Raw genomic sequence first — 20,198 nt, 5'->3', positions numbered from 1 at the left:
ATATATAGTCTGCCATTTCTGTTCAAAAGGGCATCTCTACAGGGGCCAGACATGACCCGAAGTGGTATTTCTCAGGCGCTGTAATGGCAGCATGGAATCCAATCAACGATGAGTGACAAAACCAAAATGGTGGACTTGGCTGAAGGAAATTATAAAAAGACCCGTAGTTTAAGTAACTTAAACTACGTAATTAAATTACGAAGTCATGTTTTGGATCACCCGGAAGAAAGTGGATGTTTACCAAAACACATTAAGAGATTTCCTTTGCTTATCATAAAGGTGTGTTCCACTGGTTTAATTATGAGTCTACAAAAGCTATCCAAAATGAGGACCCTGGTGAAGTCACCGTTAAAATGTATAAATTAAAATGCTGTGTTTTTATGCAGATCAGAAAAGCAAATACATCCCAATTGGCACCCTATTCCCTACATAGCACACTATATGGATAGGGTACCATTTGGGAGGCATTTACCTCATGTGATCTGGTGCTGGGAGGAAATACCCCTCAGAGGAGAAGATTAGTCCTGAGTCCGTGTCATTCATCAGAATTAGGCCCAGGCTGACAGATGAATGCTATAACTGTGTGTGTGTGTGAGTGGGGGTCTGGTATGGCTGGGGCTTAGTCTGTGTGTATCCGGATGACTGATGATGAAACACTTGAAGATGACATCACATTTTAAAATAGGAGATTACCGAGCGAGTGCTTCTCGAAGACACATTTTTATTTATTTTACCTTTATTTAACTAGGCAAGTCAGTTAAGAACAAATTCTTATTTTCAATGACGGCCTAGGAACAGTGGGTTAACTGCCTTGTTCAGGGGCAGAACGACAGATTTTTACCTTGTCAGCTCGGGGATTCGATCTTGCAACCTTTCGGTTACTAGTCCAACGCTCTAACCACTGGGCTACCTGCCGCCCCTATGGGGATGTAGTGCTTGGGAAACAAAGGAAAGAAAGGACTATAAATAGCAAATTCTCAAAGAGAGCAGTTTGGCAGCTGGTGAAAAGAAAAATATAGAGGAAAAAAAAAAGAGAAAAGGCAAAAGGAGAAGAAATAGCATGGTTGCCATGACAACTGGTTTGGAGGTACTACCAGCAACAAAATGGTGCCACTTCAGACATCTTATGGCATAACATACTATTTTATTTTACCTTTCAGTTACTAGTCCAACGCTCTAACCACTAGGATACTAGTCTGACTAGCACCTAACAGAGTGTGGAACGGCTCTTTGATGTTGTCGGCACAATGCGTCCATAATGAAGGGGGCTGTGCTTTTACTGGTTGGCTCTTCTCTGTGTCTTTCTCACTTAAAACACCCACACACAGCCCCCAAAACATTACAACGTTTGGATTTTCAAATCCAAAACAATGAGAGGTCTCAACCCCCCCCAAAAATAAAATTACAAATAAATTGGAGAACCAATCAAACCCGTGGCACAACTTCTGAGCGAATATTGCATTAAAAACAGCCTCCTTTCCAGACCAGTGTCTCACAGCTCTATGAGTCACGTGGGTCGAGTCTGCCAGGCTAACAACATCCTCCCTCAAACATGCTCTAATCATTACAATAACCAGTTCGTCACACCAAATATGTGCAGTACATAAAGTACATTACATCACCGTGCTTGTTATGCCGCAGTGATAGCTCATGAACATTTATGTCCAGCTTGAATAAATTCCAATTGATAGAAATTGCAAGTGATGATAAATCCAAGTCATCTGACAATGTACATTTAAAAATATGTGAACAGACCGTTACTTGATACAAATGTTAAATGCCCGTACTCAGTGCATTCCCTTATCACAACTGTGTCCCTCTGACTGCATTGCTGGCTTTAATAGGGAGGCTGGTCAAGTAACACTGGTCAGTCGGCCAAACAAAGCAAGGGTATCGAGTCAATCTTACAAGACCTATGCATTTCCCCAAATGTCTCCCTTTAATTTCTTACAGCACCCGCTCACGATCCACCCATACCTACAAACACACTGATGATTTCCAAGCCATAATTAACACTCCACTCACCCCCCACACATCCATCACCATGGATACCAATTCTAGAGAGGGAGGCCTATTCGATTTCGAGGGGAAGACTGTCCAAGGCTTTCAGACGGCAGTGTCTAGGGTGTAGCGGAGAACCTGGCACTGATCTTTGTCCCCAACATGTAGCACTAGACTGCACACAAATTACAGTTGAACAGAGGACAGTGGAGGAGTAGCCAGTAATAGTCCTCGTGGTGAATGACACAATGACTAGAATAGCAGTTATATGACCTTTCTGAAGGTGCTGTTGTTGTCAGTGTGCACTCAAAATGGCTGAGTGTATATACACACTATCAACAATAACTATATTTCTCCAACTCTGGTGAGCTTCATAGGTGTCTTGGAGTTGACTTGCTTGCTGCAACGTCTATGTGTGAAACATCAATTACCTCCACATCAACAAAAAGGCACATCTATTCAGATGTTAAGTCCCCTATACGGGGAACTTTGAGCGGTTCTGGACCGGTTCCGACTGACATTTTGGTGCATAAAGCGCTCTATGAGCGCCGTAGGGTTCCGTGCCTTATAGTGCCAGAAAGACCCATCTGTCTGCCCTCCGCTTCCACTCTGTCAGCGGAACCGACTTGAAGTGTCAGGTTTCACACCCCACATTTGCATAGGGAGTGACGTGTCACATTTTCTGGTCTATCCAGGCAAAGAATACATTTGCTCTTCCTCTGAATAACGGAGCCCAGCCTGGGAGATGGCATATGAAAGTTGACAGTCTAGAGAATCCAACCGTTGTGGTTTCATCCTGCTGTGATATTCGCAGCATGATTTAGAGCTCTCAACATGAAAAAAAGACTAAATCATTTCATAGAATTAAAACAAGACTACTTTCTCTTGGTCTCAGACGGACGAAATCCCTGTGCTTAAAGCTGAAGTTGCAACGAGACACCATTTGAAATGGACGTTTAGGAGAAAAATTCTCTGTCGTCAGTTATATTAAATAGAGTCAATATTGTACTATCACTAACATGCTGACTACACTGCACAAGCGTTGCAAAATAAATGTACACATACATGTTATTCAATCATTGCACCCACACTGCTCGCGCGAGACAGCGAGCATCTGCGTGGCCAGGCGCTAAAATAGAAATTGGTTCTATTTGTGACGCTCGACGCGCTGCAAGTCCCATCTCCTCATTGGTTTTTAGGAGCATATACCCACGTGGGTGATTGAAAGATGAACTGAGGTCCACACTCCAGTAGCTTGTAGAAATGCTGTAAAGTTGGTTGCCAACCGCCATATTAAGTCCAAAGAAGAAAAAGAAGCCTTAAGGAAGGAGGAGAGATGACGAGAAACTAATTCGGTTCACCGTTTTATTTCGGGATTAATTGCCAATGTTTATATACCAGGACAAATTAGCTAGCTAGCTAAATTGCTATAAATGTTTAATGGTTTCTGACCTGTCCCCAAATGAATAATTGGTTCAGAGGTTGTTTTGATATTTCAACCTGCGTGTCCTGGTCACTTCTGGTGTGGGTGAACAAAATCAACGTGCACATGTCCGGTTTGGTCACCATGGAAGTATGATCACATGTATTATACAGTTATAAGAAAGGTGAAATCTTATAGTAAGTCGTTTATAATTTAAATGTTACTATATTTAGAAAGAATTTCAGTCATTTCAGGCCCCATTGCCCAACTTTTGTTGAATAGGGGGTAAAAAAATGGTATTGTACTATATACTTGAGTTTGTGGCTTCAAAAGTGAGTACACCTCAGCAATTGATAACTATTTTTTTTTACCAGAAAGTTCTTCTGAAATTATGCAACATGTGCAGGTATGTTTATTTAGGTGGAAATCTAAATTTTGCCCTATCATTCAACTGGTTAAAAAGCCAACTATTTGTTCACAAAGTATTTCAAGACTGATGGCTATCAATTCTTTATTTATTTAACCTTTATTTAACTTGGCAAGTCAGTTAAGAACAAATTCATATTTACAATGACGGCCTACTCCGGCCAAACCCGGACGATGCTGGGCCAATTGTGTGCCGCCCTATAGGACTCCCAATCACGGCCAGATGTGATACAGCTTGGATTCGAACCAAGGACTGTAGTAATGCCTCTTGCACCGAGATGCAGTGCCTTAGACCGCTGCGCCACTTGTGAGCCCTAAAATAAAATCAATAAACTGAAGCACTGAAGGGCGCAGTCTGCCTTTCTGTCTGTTTGTCTATACTTGCACAGCCGTGCACCAGCCATTGTTTTCACCTGAATGGTTTCACCCTTAAATGAGTTTTACACAAAGAGAGAGGAGCAAGACCTAATCTTCCCAAGCAATTTAATTGATATTGCCAGCCAGCACAATATAACAGCAGTACAGAGTTTAATAGGCTGTACAAAAATATAAATGCAACAATTTCAGAGATTCATATAAGGACATCAGTCAATAGAAATAAATGAATTAGGCCCTCATCTATGGATTTAACATCAAAGGGCATACAGATATGCATCAGTTGGTCACAGATACCTTAAAAAAAAAAAAAGGCAATGGACTTCAGGATCTCGTCACGGTATCTCTGTGTATTCAAATTGCCATCGATAAAATGCAATTGTGTTCATTATCCGTAGCTTATGCCTGCCCATACCATAATCCCATCCCACCATGGGGCACTCTGTTCAGAACGTTGACATGAACAAACTGCTCGCCCAAACGACGCCATAAACGTACGTGGTCTGTGGTTGTGAGCCCAGTTGGACATACTGTTAAATTCTCTTAAATGATGTTGGAGGTGGCTTATGGTAGAGAAATTAACATTCAATTCTCTGGCAACAGCTCTGGTGGACATTCCCGTAGTCAGCATGCCAATTGGAAGCTCCAACAGACATCTATGGCGTTGTGAGTGGCCTTTTATTGTCCCCAGCACAAGGTGCACCTGTGTAATGATCATGCTATATAATCAGCTTCTTGATATGCCACACCTGTCAGGTGGATGGACTATCTTGGCAAAGGAGAAATGTTCACTAACAGGGATGTAAACAAATTTGTGTAAAACATGAGAAAAATACGTTTTTTGCACGCATGGAACATTTCAGGGATCTTTTGTTTCAGCTCATGAAACATGGGAGCAACACTTTACATGTTGCGTTTATATTTTTGTTCAGTATATATTCATGCGGTGCGGTGTGACCCTTTTTCCTTAAGAATACCATCATATTCCTCCTACACTGTTAAAATGTGACCTTTAAAATAGTCAATGGTGCTTTGTATGGATGTAATTCACATCTCCAGTGATCAGGAGGAGGCTGCATTCCAAGACCTGCGGCTGGGGAGACCGAGCAGGGCCCAGCGGCCATTGCCATAATTCAAAGTAGTCTTGGTGCTCGGCCAACAGAGCCAAACACAGGGAGATTAAGTATGATTATCACAAAACCAAGACGGAGACGTGACGGACCGCCAAAACATGAGCTGTATGTATGGCATGTATTTATCACTGTATCACACAACCTGTCCAAACAATATGTTAATAAGTCAGCCGTAGGTCTACTTGTAATGAATGCTTAATATTGACAGACAATAATTCCAAACACACAGTGCAGTCTGGCTCGTTGTACAAAGCGCAGGTTTTCAATTCAGCGGGTAACATTTGAGATATTTTCTGGAATGCAGATACTGACAGTACAACAAGTGTTGACCTAACTGCAGTATTGTGTAGAAAATGACCAAATGGAAATGTGTTGAGTTGGCATCGACATAAAATGATTAATGACTTTGTTGTAAATAACGAGAACTTGTCAGAGGACAATAGAAGGCATCTGTTATTTGTTGAATGAACCGAGGTTGAAAGTAACAGTTGTTTTCTTATTCCATCTAGGGCTGTCCCCGAGGGGAAAAAATATTGGTCGACCAAGAGCCCTCTGTTCTTTCTACCAATCGACTGGTTTAAATGTTCAAACGTGTATTTTTCCATATATAGACACATCCTATGTGTTTTAATCAAATCAACTATATGCACTGAGCTTGTCTGATGCTTTAAGCAAACTGTTGGATGAAATAATTAAGACACACAATTGACTAAAGAGTCCGACCAACAATTGATTTGATTGTGCCGGGTCAGGCTGACTTGCTGCCCTGTGTAAAAAAAAGAAAGAAAAAAAGACAGCGAGTGACTGACTAGCTCCCGTTGTCTCTCTCTCTCTCTCTCCCCCCTCACTGCTGTAGCGACCACCACAGAACATCAACAGTGTGTATCGCGCTGTCCGTGTTGCTGAAGCTGCAACCTAATAGAGCCATGTCTGACTGAAAAGTTATGTTACCGACTGAAAAGTTAACATTCCCTATTCCCTCAACCCTTGCTCTCTTTACGACACATGTAAGCATCGCATGCACGTGACCAATAGGGTCTGACCTATAGCATATCATAATCACATCAATAAATGAGTTATAACAAACTCTGAACAACGTAACACGTGACAGCAAAATGGAAAGACAAAAAAAGAAAACACTGCATTCATTTGTGAATGCATTTTCAGAAATATTTATTGTTTACGCTAACTATTCAATGGCCGCTTTGTTATTTTTAAACTAAAACGCTTGATTGCATTTGAAATCATGAATAACTCGTATGCTGTTTGATGACATGAACAAATACATTTTTGATACAGCAGCCTATATAAAAGTATTAAAATATAGGCTTAAGTAAGTTAAGACTAAACAGGAGGTGCTCTTAGGCAAACAAGCTCGATGGTGGTTATACAAGGCTGCTTTACTAAGCCTACTAATGATAATGACATTACTTATTATAATAATGCTGATCATAATAACAATAAGGAGATCAAGGAAAAAATAGAGTTATTATCATTATTATAAACATAATTTTTCTGTCAATTAGGAAAAGTGTAAACACTAAATAAATGATAAATAATACCAGAGAGGCTGGTCTAACAAAAATGTAAAGCCTTCATTACAGCATAGCAAAGTTTTTTTTTAAAGTATTTATCCGATATGTGGGTTTCATGAGGCTTGCAGTTCACGGAATCAGTAGGCTATTAAACAAACACTGAAGCAGGATCTGTCTTATTTCTGTAGATATATATGGATGATTTATAAAGCCAGGCACATTTATCAGTTAGGCTGTTGATTATAGATTAACTTGGGGTTTCTTCTCTCCTCACTTTTCTTAGACAATAAGGCAAGGGTTGTTTTCTAGTCTCCTCATTCTGCTGCTACCTCCGCCGCATTGTTTTCAACACCAATATGCTGGTTAACTTTGCTATTATGCACATGGCAACATGGTCTAGGAAAAGGTGGCAATTCAATAGCGCACTGATGCGTTTCTGAACCGTGGACAACGACCACTATCCAACGCGGGAGAAAGCGCATTTGTTATAAAATAGTAGAATTTGTATTAGTGTTGCACCATTGTTCTTACATAATATAACCATATACAATTTCAGTAGCACATGTCTTAGACTGCTGGACTGTGCCATCCCCACAGCTTCCACAATGGATCAGTCCACTCAGACAGGCGCCAATCAGACAGTTGTCTTGTACACCATGATTTTAAAAGTTATAAAATGTGCTGCTGCTCGACTAAAGAAACCTTGGTCGACCAACAGCCTATATATCATACAAACAATCGACAAATGGGGTGAGCCCTAATTCCATCTCATCAAGGGGTGACAAAGAGAAATAGCCATCACAAAAATCAACAAAGACAGGAAAAAACACAGTGACATTAAAGCCTATGATTAAACCCTGTTTTCAGATTTTTGGAATAAACACGGCCTTTTTCAAATCTCCTGCAGAAGCCTGTGCTTCCTAAAGAGCCAGAAGGTCGGAGTGACGCTACTGCCCCCAAGAGGTGAAAATATAAAGGACTTGCATCTGACAAGAAATCCAGAGAAACCCATGGGTACATCCAAAATGGCATCCTATTCCCCAGATAGTGCACTACTTTTGACCAGGACCCATAAGGCTCTGCTCAAAAGAAGTGCACTATATGGGGAATAGGGTGCCATTTCAGACAGCCCATGAATTAACAGATGCCTAGACTGATGACTAACCTTGCGGTGCTGTGCGAGGTGTTTTCTGTGTCCTGTAGCTGTGCTGCTGTGTAGCGTTCTGTGTGGTCCGGACGTTGGTGGTGTTCCAGCGCGTAGGCTTTGGGATGACCCTGCGAGGAGCTGGGGTCTCCAGAGGGCTCTTACCCCCTCCTCCCCTCTGCTGGCTAGATGGGTCTGGAGATGCTTCAGAAGAAGAGGAGACACAAAGCAGATGACATACAGTACCAGTTAAAAGTTTGGACACACCTACTCATTCAAGGGTTTTTCTTTATTTTTACATTGTAGAATAATAGTGAAGACATCAAAACTATGAAATAGCACATATGGAATCATGTACTAACCAACAAAAAAAAAAGTGTTAAACAGATCTAAATATATTTTAGATTCTTCAAAGTAGCCACCCTTTGCCTTGATGACAGTTTTGCACACTCTTGGCATTCTCTCAACCAGCTTCATGAGGTAGTCACCTGGAATGCATTTCAATTAACAGGTGTGCCTTGTTAAAAGTGCAATTGTGGAATTTCTTTCCTTCTTAATACGTTTGAGCCAATTAGTTGTGTTGTGACAAGGTAGGGGTGGTATACAGAAGATAGCCCTATTTGGTAAAAGACCAAGTCCATATTATGGCAAGAACAGCTCAAATAAGCAAAGAGAAACAAAAGACATGAGGGTCAGTCAAAGCAAAAATTAAGAACTTTGAACGTTTCTTCAAGTGCAGTCGCAAAAACCATCGAGCGCTATGATGAAACTGGCTCTCATGAGGACCGCCACAGGAAAGGAAGACCCAGAGTTACCTCTGCTGCAGAGGATAAGTTCATTAGAGTTACCAGCCTCAGAAATTGCAGTGCAAATAAATGCTTCAGAGTTCAAGTAACAGACACATCTCAACATCAACTGTTCAGAGAAGACTGTGTGAATCAGGCCTTCATGATCGAATTGGTGCAAAGAAATCACTGCTAAAGGACCTCAATAACAAAAAGAGACATGCTTGGGCCAAGAAACACAAGCAATGGACATTAGACCGGTGGAAATCTGTCCTTGTTACCACATGATTCCATTTTTGCAAATGAAAATGAAATTCACTGCTCGACTGAGAGACCTTACAGACAATTGTACGTGTGGGGTACAGAGATGAGGTAGTCACACTATTATTGCACACAGAGTGAGTCCATGCAACCTATGAAGAAAATGTTTACTCAAACTTATTTAGGCTTGCCATAAAAAAAAGGGGTAGAACACTTATTGAACTCAAGACATTGAAACTTATCATTTGTCCTTCATTTGTTACAATTTTGTTATTTATTTTTTTTTTTACATTTAATACATTTTCAATTCAGGCTACAACACTACAAAATGTGAAAAAAAGTAAAGGGGTGTGAATACTTTCTGACGACAGATCCTAATGCCATTCTCATCATTTGTTTCAATGAGGCAACTGACTCAGGAAACGTAGCACCCTACCTGTGGCTGGAACAGCAGGGGAAGAGTCTGCAGCATCAAGGTGGGTAATATGAACGTGACCGGGAAGGTCCTGAGGAAGCCGAGGGTCTGGATGGACAGTGGCAGCAGGGCCAGTGTTCAGCATGGAGGTTGAGGGCACAGAGGCGTGGCCAGTCACTACACTCAGAGCAGAACCTAGGAGACGGTTCTGAGAGGATGAGAGGGCATGGATGAAGTGGTCAGAACTATTATTGAATGACTAAAAGTAAAAAGGGTTGAGTATAGCGGTGATGAAAGACGCAATAGAAAAAGAAGGACACCGAACACCACACTGCTTGAAACATTGCAGACATACTCAGACTCTGGGACTGTATAAAGATGTGTACAACTTTAGGGGTCTACATAAATATACTTTTACATAACTTCATGCAACAATTAGAATGACAGCAACTTATTGAGGAAAATATTACTATCTGGAGCACTCGAGTGAAGGCTCAGCGCTCATCCTTCCCTACAGTACCTGCAGCTCCATCTGTTGGCTCTGGATCCACTCCAGGTGCTGCAGTCTCTGCTGGGTCACGGTGTTGAGCTGCTCCTCCAGCTGGGTCACCCTCTCTGATGCTCTGTCCTCTCTGGCCTCCTGAGCCCTGCCTGGGTACCTGTCTGACTCCAGCAGCCTCTGTAGCCCCTCCCACACCTGGGAAACACACGCCTCCATGTCACTCTGAGAAACAAACCATTTTGCATCCATATTCAGTCCACTAAGCATTTTAGGTAGACTTTGGGGGGTTTGGACTTACAAAAGCTTTCTCAGATGGCATCATAATCTCAGAAGGACATAGAAAAAAATAACACACAACTGCTCTGCTACAACAATACCTTGATGAGTGGTGCTGTGGCAGCAGCTGTGACCACGGCTGCAGTGGAGGCAGCTCCCGTATCCCCTGAGAGGCCAGAAACAGGCTGGGGCTCATGGCTCGATGGTGGCCCCTGGTCCAGTAACTGCACCTTCACCTCTCGCCTCAAGGGGGCAGTCTGGGACCTGAGGAAAACAGTATCGAATGGAGTCATGATGACTACAACCTAAAGATTTGGGATGTAAAACTGTGTTGCAATGTAGACAAACATTACAAACACAAATACATCTGGCATGTAAAAAGTGAAAATCATCCCACAGCTTTGTGCCATGCTTACCTCTGTCTTAGAGCTGCCAAGAGTGCCCCTTTGCCACCAGCAGCATATCGGGATATTAGCAGATCATGGTCTAAGGGACAACCCAAGAGTGGGGTTATGATACAAAATGGCATAGGGTGAACTCCCAAAGTATTGGGACAGTGACAATGTTGTTGGTGTTTACCTCTGTAGTCCAGCACTTTGAAATGATTTGAATTTGAAATGATACAATTACTATGAGGTTAAAGTGCAGACTGTCAGCTTTAATTTGAGGGTATTTTCATCCATATTGGGTGAACCATTTAGAAATTACAGCACTTTTTGTACATAGTCACCGCATTTTAGGGGACCAAAAGTATTGGGGAAAAAATCATTAATGTGTATTAAAGTAATCAAAAGTTTAGTATTTAAGTCCCATATTCCTAGCACACAATTATTACATCAAGCTTGTGACTCCACAAACTTGTTGGATGCATTTGCTTTTTGTATTGGTTGTGTTTCAGATTATTTTGTGCCCAATAGAAATTAATGGTATTTGGAGTTATTTTTTATTGTAAACAAGAATATAACATAATAGAATGTGGATGCTACCATGATTACAGATAATCCTGAATAATGATGAGTGTGAAAGTTAAACGCACAAATATCATAGCCCCAAGACATGCTAACCTCTCACTATTACAATAACAGGGGAGGTTAGCAATTTTGGGGGGGCGGTATGATACTTATATCTCTGTAACTTTCGCACTCATCATTATTCACGATTCATTCCGGGTTATCGGTAATCATAGTAGCATCTCCATTAATGTAGAAGTGTTTAGAAACATAGTCTATTCTTATTTTGAATCAAAGTAACTCCAAATACTCTCAAATTAAAGATGACAGTCTGCACTTTAATCTCAGTCATTGTATTGTTTCAAATCCAAAGTGCTGGAGTACAGAACCAAAACAACAAAATCACTGACCCAATACTTTTGGAGCTCACTGTATATGAAGTAGCCAGTAGATAATCAATGACAGCATACTGTCCAGTACATCAGAGGTTTAGCCCAAGGACACTTACCTTTGTCCTCACTGCCCTTAGTTTGAACAGAGGTCGCTGTTTCTTTTCCATCTATACTAGGAACCTGAAATTGGAATTTAAATGACACCAGTTTAAAATGTATTATATTTGTATGGGTGACATACTTGTGAGGCACACACTTCTCAGGAAAAAAAAAGCTAGAAGACATCTTACTTGGGACTCTATTTGTGGGACACTTTTTATGGGACTCTTTCTGCGTGCTTTCGTTCCCTCTGGAAAAGACAACATGGGAAGAGAAAAATGTTGGTCAGACTGAAATCAATGGCATATACAACTGCAATACAGTATAACATTTTCACTGGCCTTATAACGAGTGTGGGTTTACTTAGCCTACCAGAGGGTGAAACTGATGGCAGGTTTGCTTGCAGGGCAGGAGGCACATGCCTGTGCTCTTGTTTCCTTGCTTGTCTTTGCTTTTCGATCTTTGGTGGCTCGTCAAGAAGAGAGGGCTGGGCAACATCACGCAACTTCTTCACTGTTATCTTTACATTGTCTGTTTTATTAGATATGGTGGACAACGACCCCAAATCCCTCTGCCCTTCATAGCTCTGCTCAGGAAAGTGAATCTTAGTTGCACGAATCAAGACATCTCCAGCGTCAGAACTTGAATTGGATTCGTCAAGGTTTATATTCCTTGCAAAGTTCAGAAGTTCATTTGATCGGCTCAGAAGAGTATGAGCCATATCTAATCGACTCTGACGTTCAGTTGATTATCTAGTAGCGAGCACTGTAGTAGAGTAGATTGTATGATAGATAGTATGCTCAACACCAGACCCGATCAGGCATTACACATAACATAGTTGTTACTAACCGTGGGAGTTGATATAGATAAATAAAACAACCAATGTCGCAATTCTCCTTAGGAAGTCGAACATTTAAATATCCCGCTTCACGCTTGTTTAATGACGACTTTATGCTAACAGTAGCTAGCTACTGACGTTAGCTGGCTAACACCTCTAAAAAGTTGAAAGCACAACGCGACAAAACTCAGCAGAAAGTAGCTAGCTAGACCTATGTAATTTTGAACAAACTGAATTCGTTGCAACCCGAGGTCAGAATCGAACAATACATAATAGCTTCCCAACTGCTAGCTAACGATGGAAAATATGAAAACACAGCAACTGTTGCTGACAACAATAACTTCCGGCCAAGGACCATCCTCTCTCCGCGAGAAATATCGCCATCATCTGCTGGGCATGATAGGGACTCCATGGATGAGGAAACATTAATCCAAAGAGAACATATATTAATACAATCTTAAATAATTAAACGTATGTTGTTGATCATTATTTATATTAGATAAAAGGAGGGCTAGCGAACAACTGGATAATGAGGTCCGGAATATTTTAATTACCTCGTGTTACACCGGAGTGTTTATGTTGTGACACAAAATTCATCCTAATTTGACATTTCGGTTATTATTTTCGAGAATTTACTTTTTGATTTTGAGTTCCATACATATCCATACGAACGTATACAATATATAATACTATCCTAGAAATATTTGTTTTAAAAACAATTTTTAATTTCCAATATCTGGCCTTTCAAGCCTCTCGAAACTGTTGGTGCCGCAGCCACTGCAGTCCCCTTTTCATAACGTCACATGTCCTTCGGAATCTGGGTGGGTGAATGACTTCTTTGCTGTGTTAAAGAAAATGTGATTTATCATGCATTTTATGCACACAACTTGATATCAAAATGTATGTAATGTCTTCAAATGCTTCACTTGTCCTGCGCTATATAGTTAGCTTGTGAACCTTACCAAATCAGCTAGGGAACTTTTAACGTTAGCTGTACACTGCGCTTGCTAGCTAGCTAGCTAACACAAAAAGGCTTAAACTATGTAGTAGGTAGCTATGGAAATGGTCAGTTATGAATGCGTGGTCAGGTGTCATATATAGCTAATCAACGAATACTCTGTAGCTATCTTGGTAATTCAGTACTCCCTATGCCTAGCTAGTTATAGCTAGTGAACGGACATCATAGCTACATAACAATGGATAGGGCTGTCATTAAATCAATTACATTCATGGGTGTAACTTTAATCCAACAGAAATCTCGTCGATTTGAACCACCATGGCTATCCAGGTAACAGAAGCGGACCAGGTTAAACAGGTATGTAAATTGAGGATACTCTCACCCCAGTGGAGGCTGGTGACTTGAAAAAATGAGGAGGATGGGAGACTCACTGTATAGGGCGGAACGCACGGAGACCACAAAGTGTGTTTCAAAGTCATCAAAGACTAATTATTTTAACCTAAAGCATTTAATAAACACATTTATAGTACAATATTATGGGGAAGGGGAATGAGAGGGCTACTTAAAGTGTTGGAAAGGGATCACAGCAGTGATTGAATGAGGGTAGGAGGCATGAGTTGAGGTGTTCTGAGGCTTGACCAGTGCATGACAGGATTTTACTCGGAAGACAAAAAACAATAAGACACTACACAGTTAGACAAACAAGATAAGAATGAGTTAGTCCAAGCAAGGAGTAAAATCGTTGATGTGTAATAATGTGATTGTGTAAGGGATTGACTACATACGGTCATGAGAGAAAATTGATAGGGGTTCTCACAGTGCTTGGAAGGGAAACATTCAATGTGCCAGTGGATGATCGGGCACATGAGACGCTGTGGCTTCCGTTCATGTCAGGAGAAAGTTGACAATGGTAGTGGAGTGGAGTAGTCATCACCTCTTAATCAGGGAACAGGAGGGGACTTAGCTGTAAATACAAATAGCAGATCCATTTTATTACAGCTGCGCCATCGTAGGTATGGATGACGAGTTTCTCTATGAAGTTAAACTCAGACATCTCAAAATTCATAAAGTCAAACACAGACTGTGCATCCTGCCCACTTGACACATCAAAGTAGCCCAAGAAACATTCCTGAATAAAGATCTGATCATCCACATACCTGACGATAACTGACAATTGCAAGCAGACTGGTGGCACCATAGGTCCCAGAGCGGTGGGGCAATTTTTACCCCCTGGGGCCTGGAGTTTTTCCTTATGTTAACCTAACTAGGAAAACTCTGGACCCTATAAGGTATGACTGATTAATCAGTACTAAAAAGGTTTTATATGGACTATTAAGGGACCAGTTTTTCAGAATCAAGTCACATGGCTTAACTCCTGAAAAAAAAAAAAATCCTGGCCCGGGGGGGATGAAAACACTCTCAAACTGCAGCTACCTTGTATTTGTTCATATAAATTATATTTCGACTAGATTTGGAGAGGGATTTCCTCTACCCAGACACATAGACAATAGAACTCAAAGGGCTGAGCTTTCTTTATGCATGTTTGCATCATGCAGGCCTATGCAACTGTAGGCCTTGATTTTTTTTTAAATGATTCACATCTGCCATCACTATTATGTTGATTGATTCATTCCAGGTAATAATTTGGGATTAAAAACGTATAGGCAGCCTAGCCAGCCCAATTTTGAAAATAATCAACATTTGATCACATTCACATTTTCTCCTGATACACAAATGGACTATAAATACATAACGTTACCATTTAGTTACCCTGACCAGATGGACAGGGTGCATAGGCTGTATGCAGAAGCTCTTATTACATTTTTACATTTTAGTCATTTAGCAGACGCTCTTATCCAGAGCGACTTACAGTAGTGAATGCATACATTTCATACATTTTTTTTTCTGTGCTGGCCCCCCGTGGGAATCGAACCCACAACCCTGGTGTTGCAAACACCATGCTCTACCAACTGAGCTACAGGGAAGGCTAACACAAAATTAGTAGCCTACAGTCGATCAGATGGAAAAATAGTCTCGTTTTCATCCCATACAACATGTCAGATTGGGTGTAGCCTAGGCTGCTGCAACATTTGTCTTTTTTTTTTGTGTGTGATTGTGTTATCATCTTTGCTAAATAGATACCGGAGGAAAGTGCAAAGCCTACTTGAGCGCACGTGAAAAAATGTGCTGCGTCAACCTCTCTAATCTAACGTTTAATGGATGATGCGATGGAAGCTATCAAGTCATTCAGAATTTTTTTCGACATCCCAGAAAAGATGTAAAGCATCGTAACGTGCAATTACAGGCGGCTTGATGATAGGCTCCCTGTTAACCAGCTATACATTTGATACCAGTTGGTATTGACCGCCCTCACCTTTTCATCAGTCATGAAACTGATCTCAGGCAGAGGTCGACCCTCGCTTTTAATTTGCACCTTATCCGTGTACCCCAGAGAATGAAACGGGTTCTTCAACAAAAAGTCCACAACATTTTCAGCAGCATTGGCCATTCTACCGTTCGGGCGGAGAAAACTGCACACTCGCGCTGGTAGCTAGCTAGCTACTGAAGTTAGCAAGGCAAATGTAAATAAATTGCACTAACTGGACACAAAAATAAAGTTCTAACCCCCCCCCAAAAAAAAATTAGAATATACCTCCTCCATCTCCTGTCATTTAAAAAAAAACTAATTTGAATTGAATAATGTCCCAAAAATGCTCACCTGTCTCTATCCAACAATGTTACCAAGCTTCTCAACACATAGAACCCCTATAATGCTCTGTGGGACAATCCCAATACAACACACTAGGTTCATTGTCTGACCATATATCTATGATTGGATGGACAACATGTCAGTTCATACTGCAAAAGCTTTGATTGGTTGGAGGACGTCCTCCGGAAGTGGTCATAATTACCATGGAAACTCAGCAAAAAAAGAAACGTCCTCACTGTAAACTGCATTTATTTTCAGTAAACTTTACATGTGTAAATATTTGTATGAACATAACAAGATTTAACAAATGAGACAAACTGAACAAGTTCCACAGACTTGTGACTAACAGAAATGGAATAATGTTTCCCTGAACAAAGGGGGGGGGTCAAAATCAAAAGTAACAGTCAGTATCTGGTGTGGCCACCAGCTGCATTAAGTATTGCAGTGCATCTCCTCCTCATGGACTGCACCAGATTTGCCAGTTCTTGCTGTGAGATGTTACCCCACTCTTCCACCAAGGCACCTGCAAGTTCCCGGACATTTCTGGGGGGAATGGCCCTAGCCCTCACCCTCCGATCCAACAGGTCCCAGACGTTCTCAATGGGATTAAGATCCGGGCTCTTCGCTGGCCATGGCAGAAGACTGACCTTCCTGTCTTGCAGGAAATCACACACAGAACGAGCAGTATGGCTGGAGGGTCATGTCAGGATGAGCCTGCAGGAAGGGTACCACATGAGGGAGGAGTATGTCTTCCCTTTAACGCACAGCGTTGAGAATGCCTGCAATGACAACAAGCTCAGTCCGTTGATGCTGTGACACACCGCCCCAGACCATGACGGACCCTCCACCTCCAAATCGATCCCGCTCCAGAGTACAGGCCTCAGTGTAACGCTCATTCCTTCGACAATAAATGCGAATCCGTGAAGTGAAGAGCACTTTTTGCCAGTCCTGTCTGGTCCAGCGACGGTGTGTTTGTGCCCATAGGCGACGTTGTTTCCGATGATGTCTGGTGAGGACCTGCCTTACAACAGGTCCACAAGGCCTCAGTTCAGCCTCTCTCAGCCTATTGCGGACAGCCTGAGCACTGATGGAGGGATTGTGCGTTCCTGGTGTAACTCAGGCAGTTGTTGTTGCCATCCTGTACCTGTCCCACAGGTGTGATGTTCGGATGTACCGATCCTGTGCAGGTGTTGTTACACATGGTCTGCCACTGCGAGGACGATCAGCTGTCCGTTCTGTCTCCCTGTAGCACTGTCTTAGGCGTCTCACAGTACGGACATTGCAATTTATTGCCCTGGCCACATCTGCAGTCCTCATGCCTCCTTGCAGCATGCCTAAGGCACGTTCATGCAGATGAGCAGGGACCCTGGGCAATTTTCTTTTGGAATTTTTCATAGTCAGTAGAAAGGCCTCTTTAGTGTCCTAAGTTTTCATAACTGTGACCTTAATTGCCTACTGTCTATAAGCTGTTAGTGTCTTAACGACTTCCACAGGTGCATGTTCATTAATTGTTTATGGTTCATTGAACAAGCATGGGAAACAGTGTTTAAACCCTTTACAATGAAGATCTGTGAAGTTATTTGGATTTTTATGAATTATCTTTGAAAGACAGGGTCTTGAAAAGGGGATGTTTCTTTTGTTGCTGAGTTTATGTCTATGGAAGGGGGTGAGGCCTAACAGCCTCCTAGGTTTTGTATTGAAGCCAAGGCTACTATTACCACATATCTACAACACAAAATCCATGTGTACGTGTGTGTCAGTGGAGGCTGCTTAGGGGAGGACGGCACATAATAATAGTCGGAACAGATCGGATGGCATTAAACACATGAAAACCATGTATTTGACACCATTCCACTTATTCCGCTCCAGCCATTACCACGAGCCTGTCCTCCCCAATTAAGGTGCCACCAACCTCCTGTGGTGTGTGTGTATAATGATTATGTTATCGTGTGTGTCTCTCTCTTTTCACAGTCCCCGCTGTTCCATAAGGTGTATTTTTATCTGTTTTAATATGTATGTGTTCACAGTTTAAAGAATTTCTTGGCACCTACAACAAACTCACCGAGAACTGCTTCATGGACTGTGTGAAGGATTTTACCACAAGAGAAGTAAAGTCAGAGGAGGTAGGTTGATTTCCTTCATGTCTTCAAGACTCAGGTCATGTTCCTCCGCTCAGACGTTGCTGACGCATGTCCGATCTTATAACGCCTGGATAGGTATTTTATGTATCAGCTAACCGCATTAGTCGCGTTCCCCTGCTCAGACGTTGCATGCATCAACCAATGGTTGCGTACCATGTCATCGACTGTGCAGTCGGACACCAGATTGCTATAACAATAAGATTTGGTTAGCTGATACGCCTGGATAGGTATTTTACGTAAGGCCTAGCATGCTTCAGCAACATCCATATGTATAGGGCAATTCCACGGTAGCAGAATGATGCTGACACTCCGATATATTTATTTTCTTTAAAATGTATGTCAAACAAAAACCAATGATTGCAAAGTTAAACAAACCATACAACTCTATGCACAATGACTACTTTTTAAAACAAATTCCAAAGAAAATTGTACAAAAACACATTTACTAGAAGAGTGCATATAAAACAGAATGCTAACAGAATGACAGTTTGATGTTTGTGCCGTCATTCTGTTAGCAAACTTTCTGGATCATGTCCCAAGGTGATTTTGAATGGCATTCAAAATTATTTAATCAAATCCATGAAAACATGGGCCGTTTAAGATATGTCAAATTGTATTTGTGGATTAATTTACTTTTACCTGAAGCTTTTCATGATTGTTTTCTTTTTTGTAAACCATCACAGAAGGCATTGGGTATAAGTAAATGAATCCACAAAAAATAATATAATTTTACATATCTTAAATTACCACGTTTTCATGATATCTTGAAAGCCATTCAAACATGATCCTGGTGCCCGACGGCACAGTCTGACGTGGCACACAACAATTGGTTGTTGCATGCAAGATCTGAGCAGGGGAACACGACCTCATACTTATTACTGAGTAGTAGGCAGTCTCGAGGCCATACTTCCAAATCCTGTCTCGTCGATCGAAGCTGTAGTGGGTAATCTCATCCATCAGAAGGTTCTCTCTAGCAATCGAGCCTGGGGACAATGTTAAGTAATGGCTAAAATAGGACACAATGTGGCACCATTGCTTTTCAACAAAATGTTGTCACTGAATGTTCCTGTATGTTGTCAAATTTCACATTGTACCAGGTTAGCTTCTTTAGAGTAGAAGCAATATTTGTAGAGGTGTGATTATCTGGATATGTGATAGTGTCATTGTTTCCACCTCAGTCCACCTGCTCGGAGAGCTGCCTTCAGAAGTACCTAAAGATGACCCAGCGCATCTCCATGCGCTTCCAGGAGTACCACATCCAGCAGAACGAAGCCCTGGCTCAGAAAGCAGGCTTAATGGGACCACGGTAGAGACTTTCTGCCCTTTACACGCCAGGAGTCGCCCCTCCAGTCTGGTCCCAACTCAATGTGAATCAGTGGATGGCTAACACCAGCCACAAATCTGTCCTTGTCTACCTCCACTACTTGTTAGGCTGGGGCTGATGACTGCTTGGACACTTTTATCCAGAAAAGCCTGATCATGATGTATGAGATCATGTTGAGTTGCGATCCAGGGAGAACATGAGATAAAAATATAAAGTAGCTACCTTTGGTTTTATTATAGTGAAAGTCTGATTGTTGAATAAGGTAATGACAATCCTGGGTATTAGTTTGTCTCCTTTATCCTATGATAATGCCCATTTGTTCTCTGAAATGTTTCTGCACCATTCATTAAACTAAATTGTACATTGGCATACTGCTAAATTGCCCATTGTATAATGTCCTGTTGTTTGACCTCTAAACACTTGACATCGCTGCCTTCTGTTGGTAATGGATTGTCACTGCAGCCAAGATGGTAATAATGAGGAACCGCTCAATGACAACTGTCCTCACTT

The 20,198-nt window shown here is 41.6% G+C and overlaps 2 protein-coding genes across 4 annotated transcripts in view; one reads left to right on the top strand and one right to left on the bottom strand.

Annotated features, from left to right (window-relative positions):
* Positions 1-13,075, bottom strand: part of kiaa0586 (KIAA0586 ortholog) — a 114,562-nt gene extending 101,487 nt beyond the window's left edge. For both annotated transcript variants that reach the window (XM_014194643.2, XM_014194653.2), the window contains exons 1-8: positions 12,090-13,075; positions 11,909-11,967; positions 11,735-11,798; positions 10,693-10,762; positions 10,378-10,540; positions 10,019-10,195; positions 9,520-9,706; positions 8,059-8,241 (exon numbers count right to left, since the gene is read on the bottom strand). In XM_014194643.2, the coding sequence (XP_014050118.2) occupies positions 8,059-8,241; positions 9,520-9,706; positions 10,019-10,195; positions 10,378-10,540; positions 10,693-10,762; positions 11,735-11,798; positions 11,909-11,967; positions 12,090-12,438 (1,252 nt within the window). In that variant the 5' untranslated portion in view covers positions 12,439-13,075. The remainder of the gene's footprint in view (positions 1-8,058; positions 8,242-9,519; positions 9,707-10,018; positions 10,196-10,377; positions 10,541-10,692; positions 10,763-11,734; positions 11,799-11,908; positions 11,968-12,089) is intronic.
* Positions 13,076-13,160: 85 nt separating this feature from the next.
* On the top strand, positions 13,161-20,057 carry timm9 (translocase of inner mitochondrial membrane 9 homolog). Of its 2 annotated transcripts, none has more exons than XM_014194720.2 (4): positions 13,161-13,376; positions 13,809-13,870; positions 18,251-18,346; positions 19,543-20,057. In XM_014194720.2, the coding sequence occupies exons 2-4, from the start codon at positions 13,832-13,834 to the stop codon at positions 19,672-19,674; spliced, it is 267 nt and encodes an 88-aa protein (XP_014050195.1). In that variant the 5' UTR covers positions 13,161-13,376; positions 13,809-13,831; the 3' UTR covers positions 19,675-20,057. The 2 variants fall into 2 exon arrangements, with proteins under 2 accessions (XP_014050195.1, XP_014050203.1); XM_014194728.2 differs by having other exon boundaries at positions 13,354-13,455.
* The last annotated feature ends 141 nt before the right edge of the window (positions 20,058-20,198 follow it).

This window comes from Salmo salar, chromosome ssa01 (genome assembly GCF_905237065.1).
Source record: "Salmo salar chromosome ssa01, Ssal_v3.1, whole genome shotgun sequence".
Lineage (NCBI taxonomy): Eukaryota > Metazoa > Chordata > Actinopteri > Salmoniformes > Salmonidae > Salmo > Salmo salar.
The sequence above is the reverse complement of the archived record's forward strand: the minus strand, read 5'-3'. Positions and strand labels throughout refer to the sequence as shown.

What these genes read in the sequence shown, in the direction of transcription:
- timm9 (XM_014194720.2), top strand. Translation starts at nt 13,832, where the DNA reads ATGGCTATCCAGGTAACAGAAGCGGACCAGGTTAAACAG. An exon ending in AAGCGGACCAGGTTAAACAG is followed by an intron (nt 13,871 to 18,250) that starts GTATGTAAATTG and finishes ATGTGTTCACAG; the next exon opens with TTTAAAGAATTTCTTGGCAC. An exon ending in GAGAAGTAAAGTCAGAGGAG is followed by an intron (nt 18,347 to 19,542) that starts GTAGGTTGATTT and finishes TTTCCACCTCAG; the next exon opens with TCCACCTGCTCGGAGAGCTG.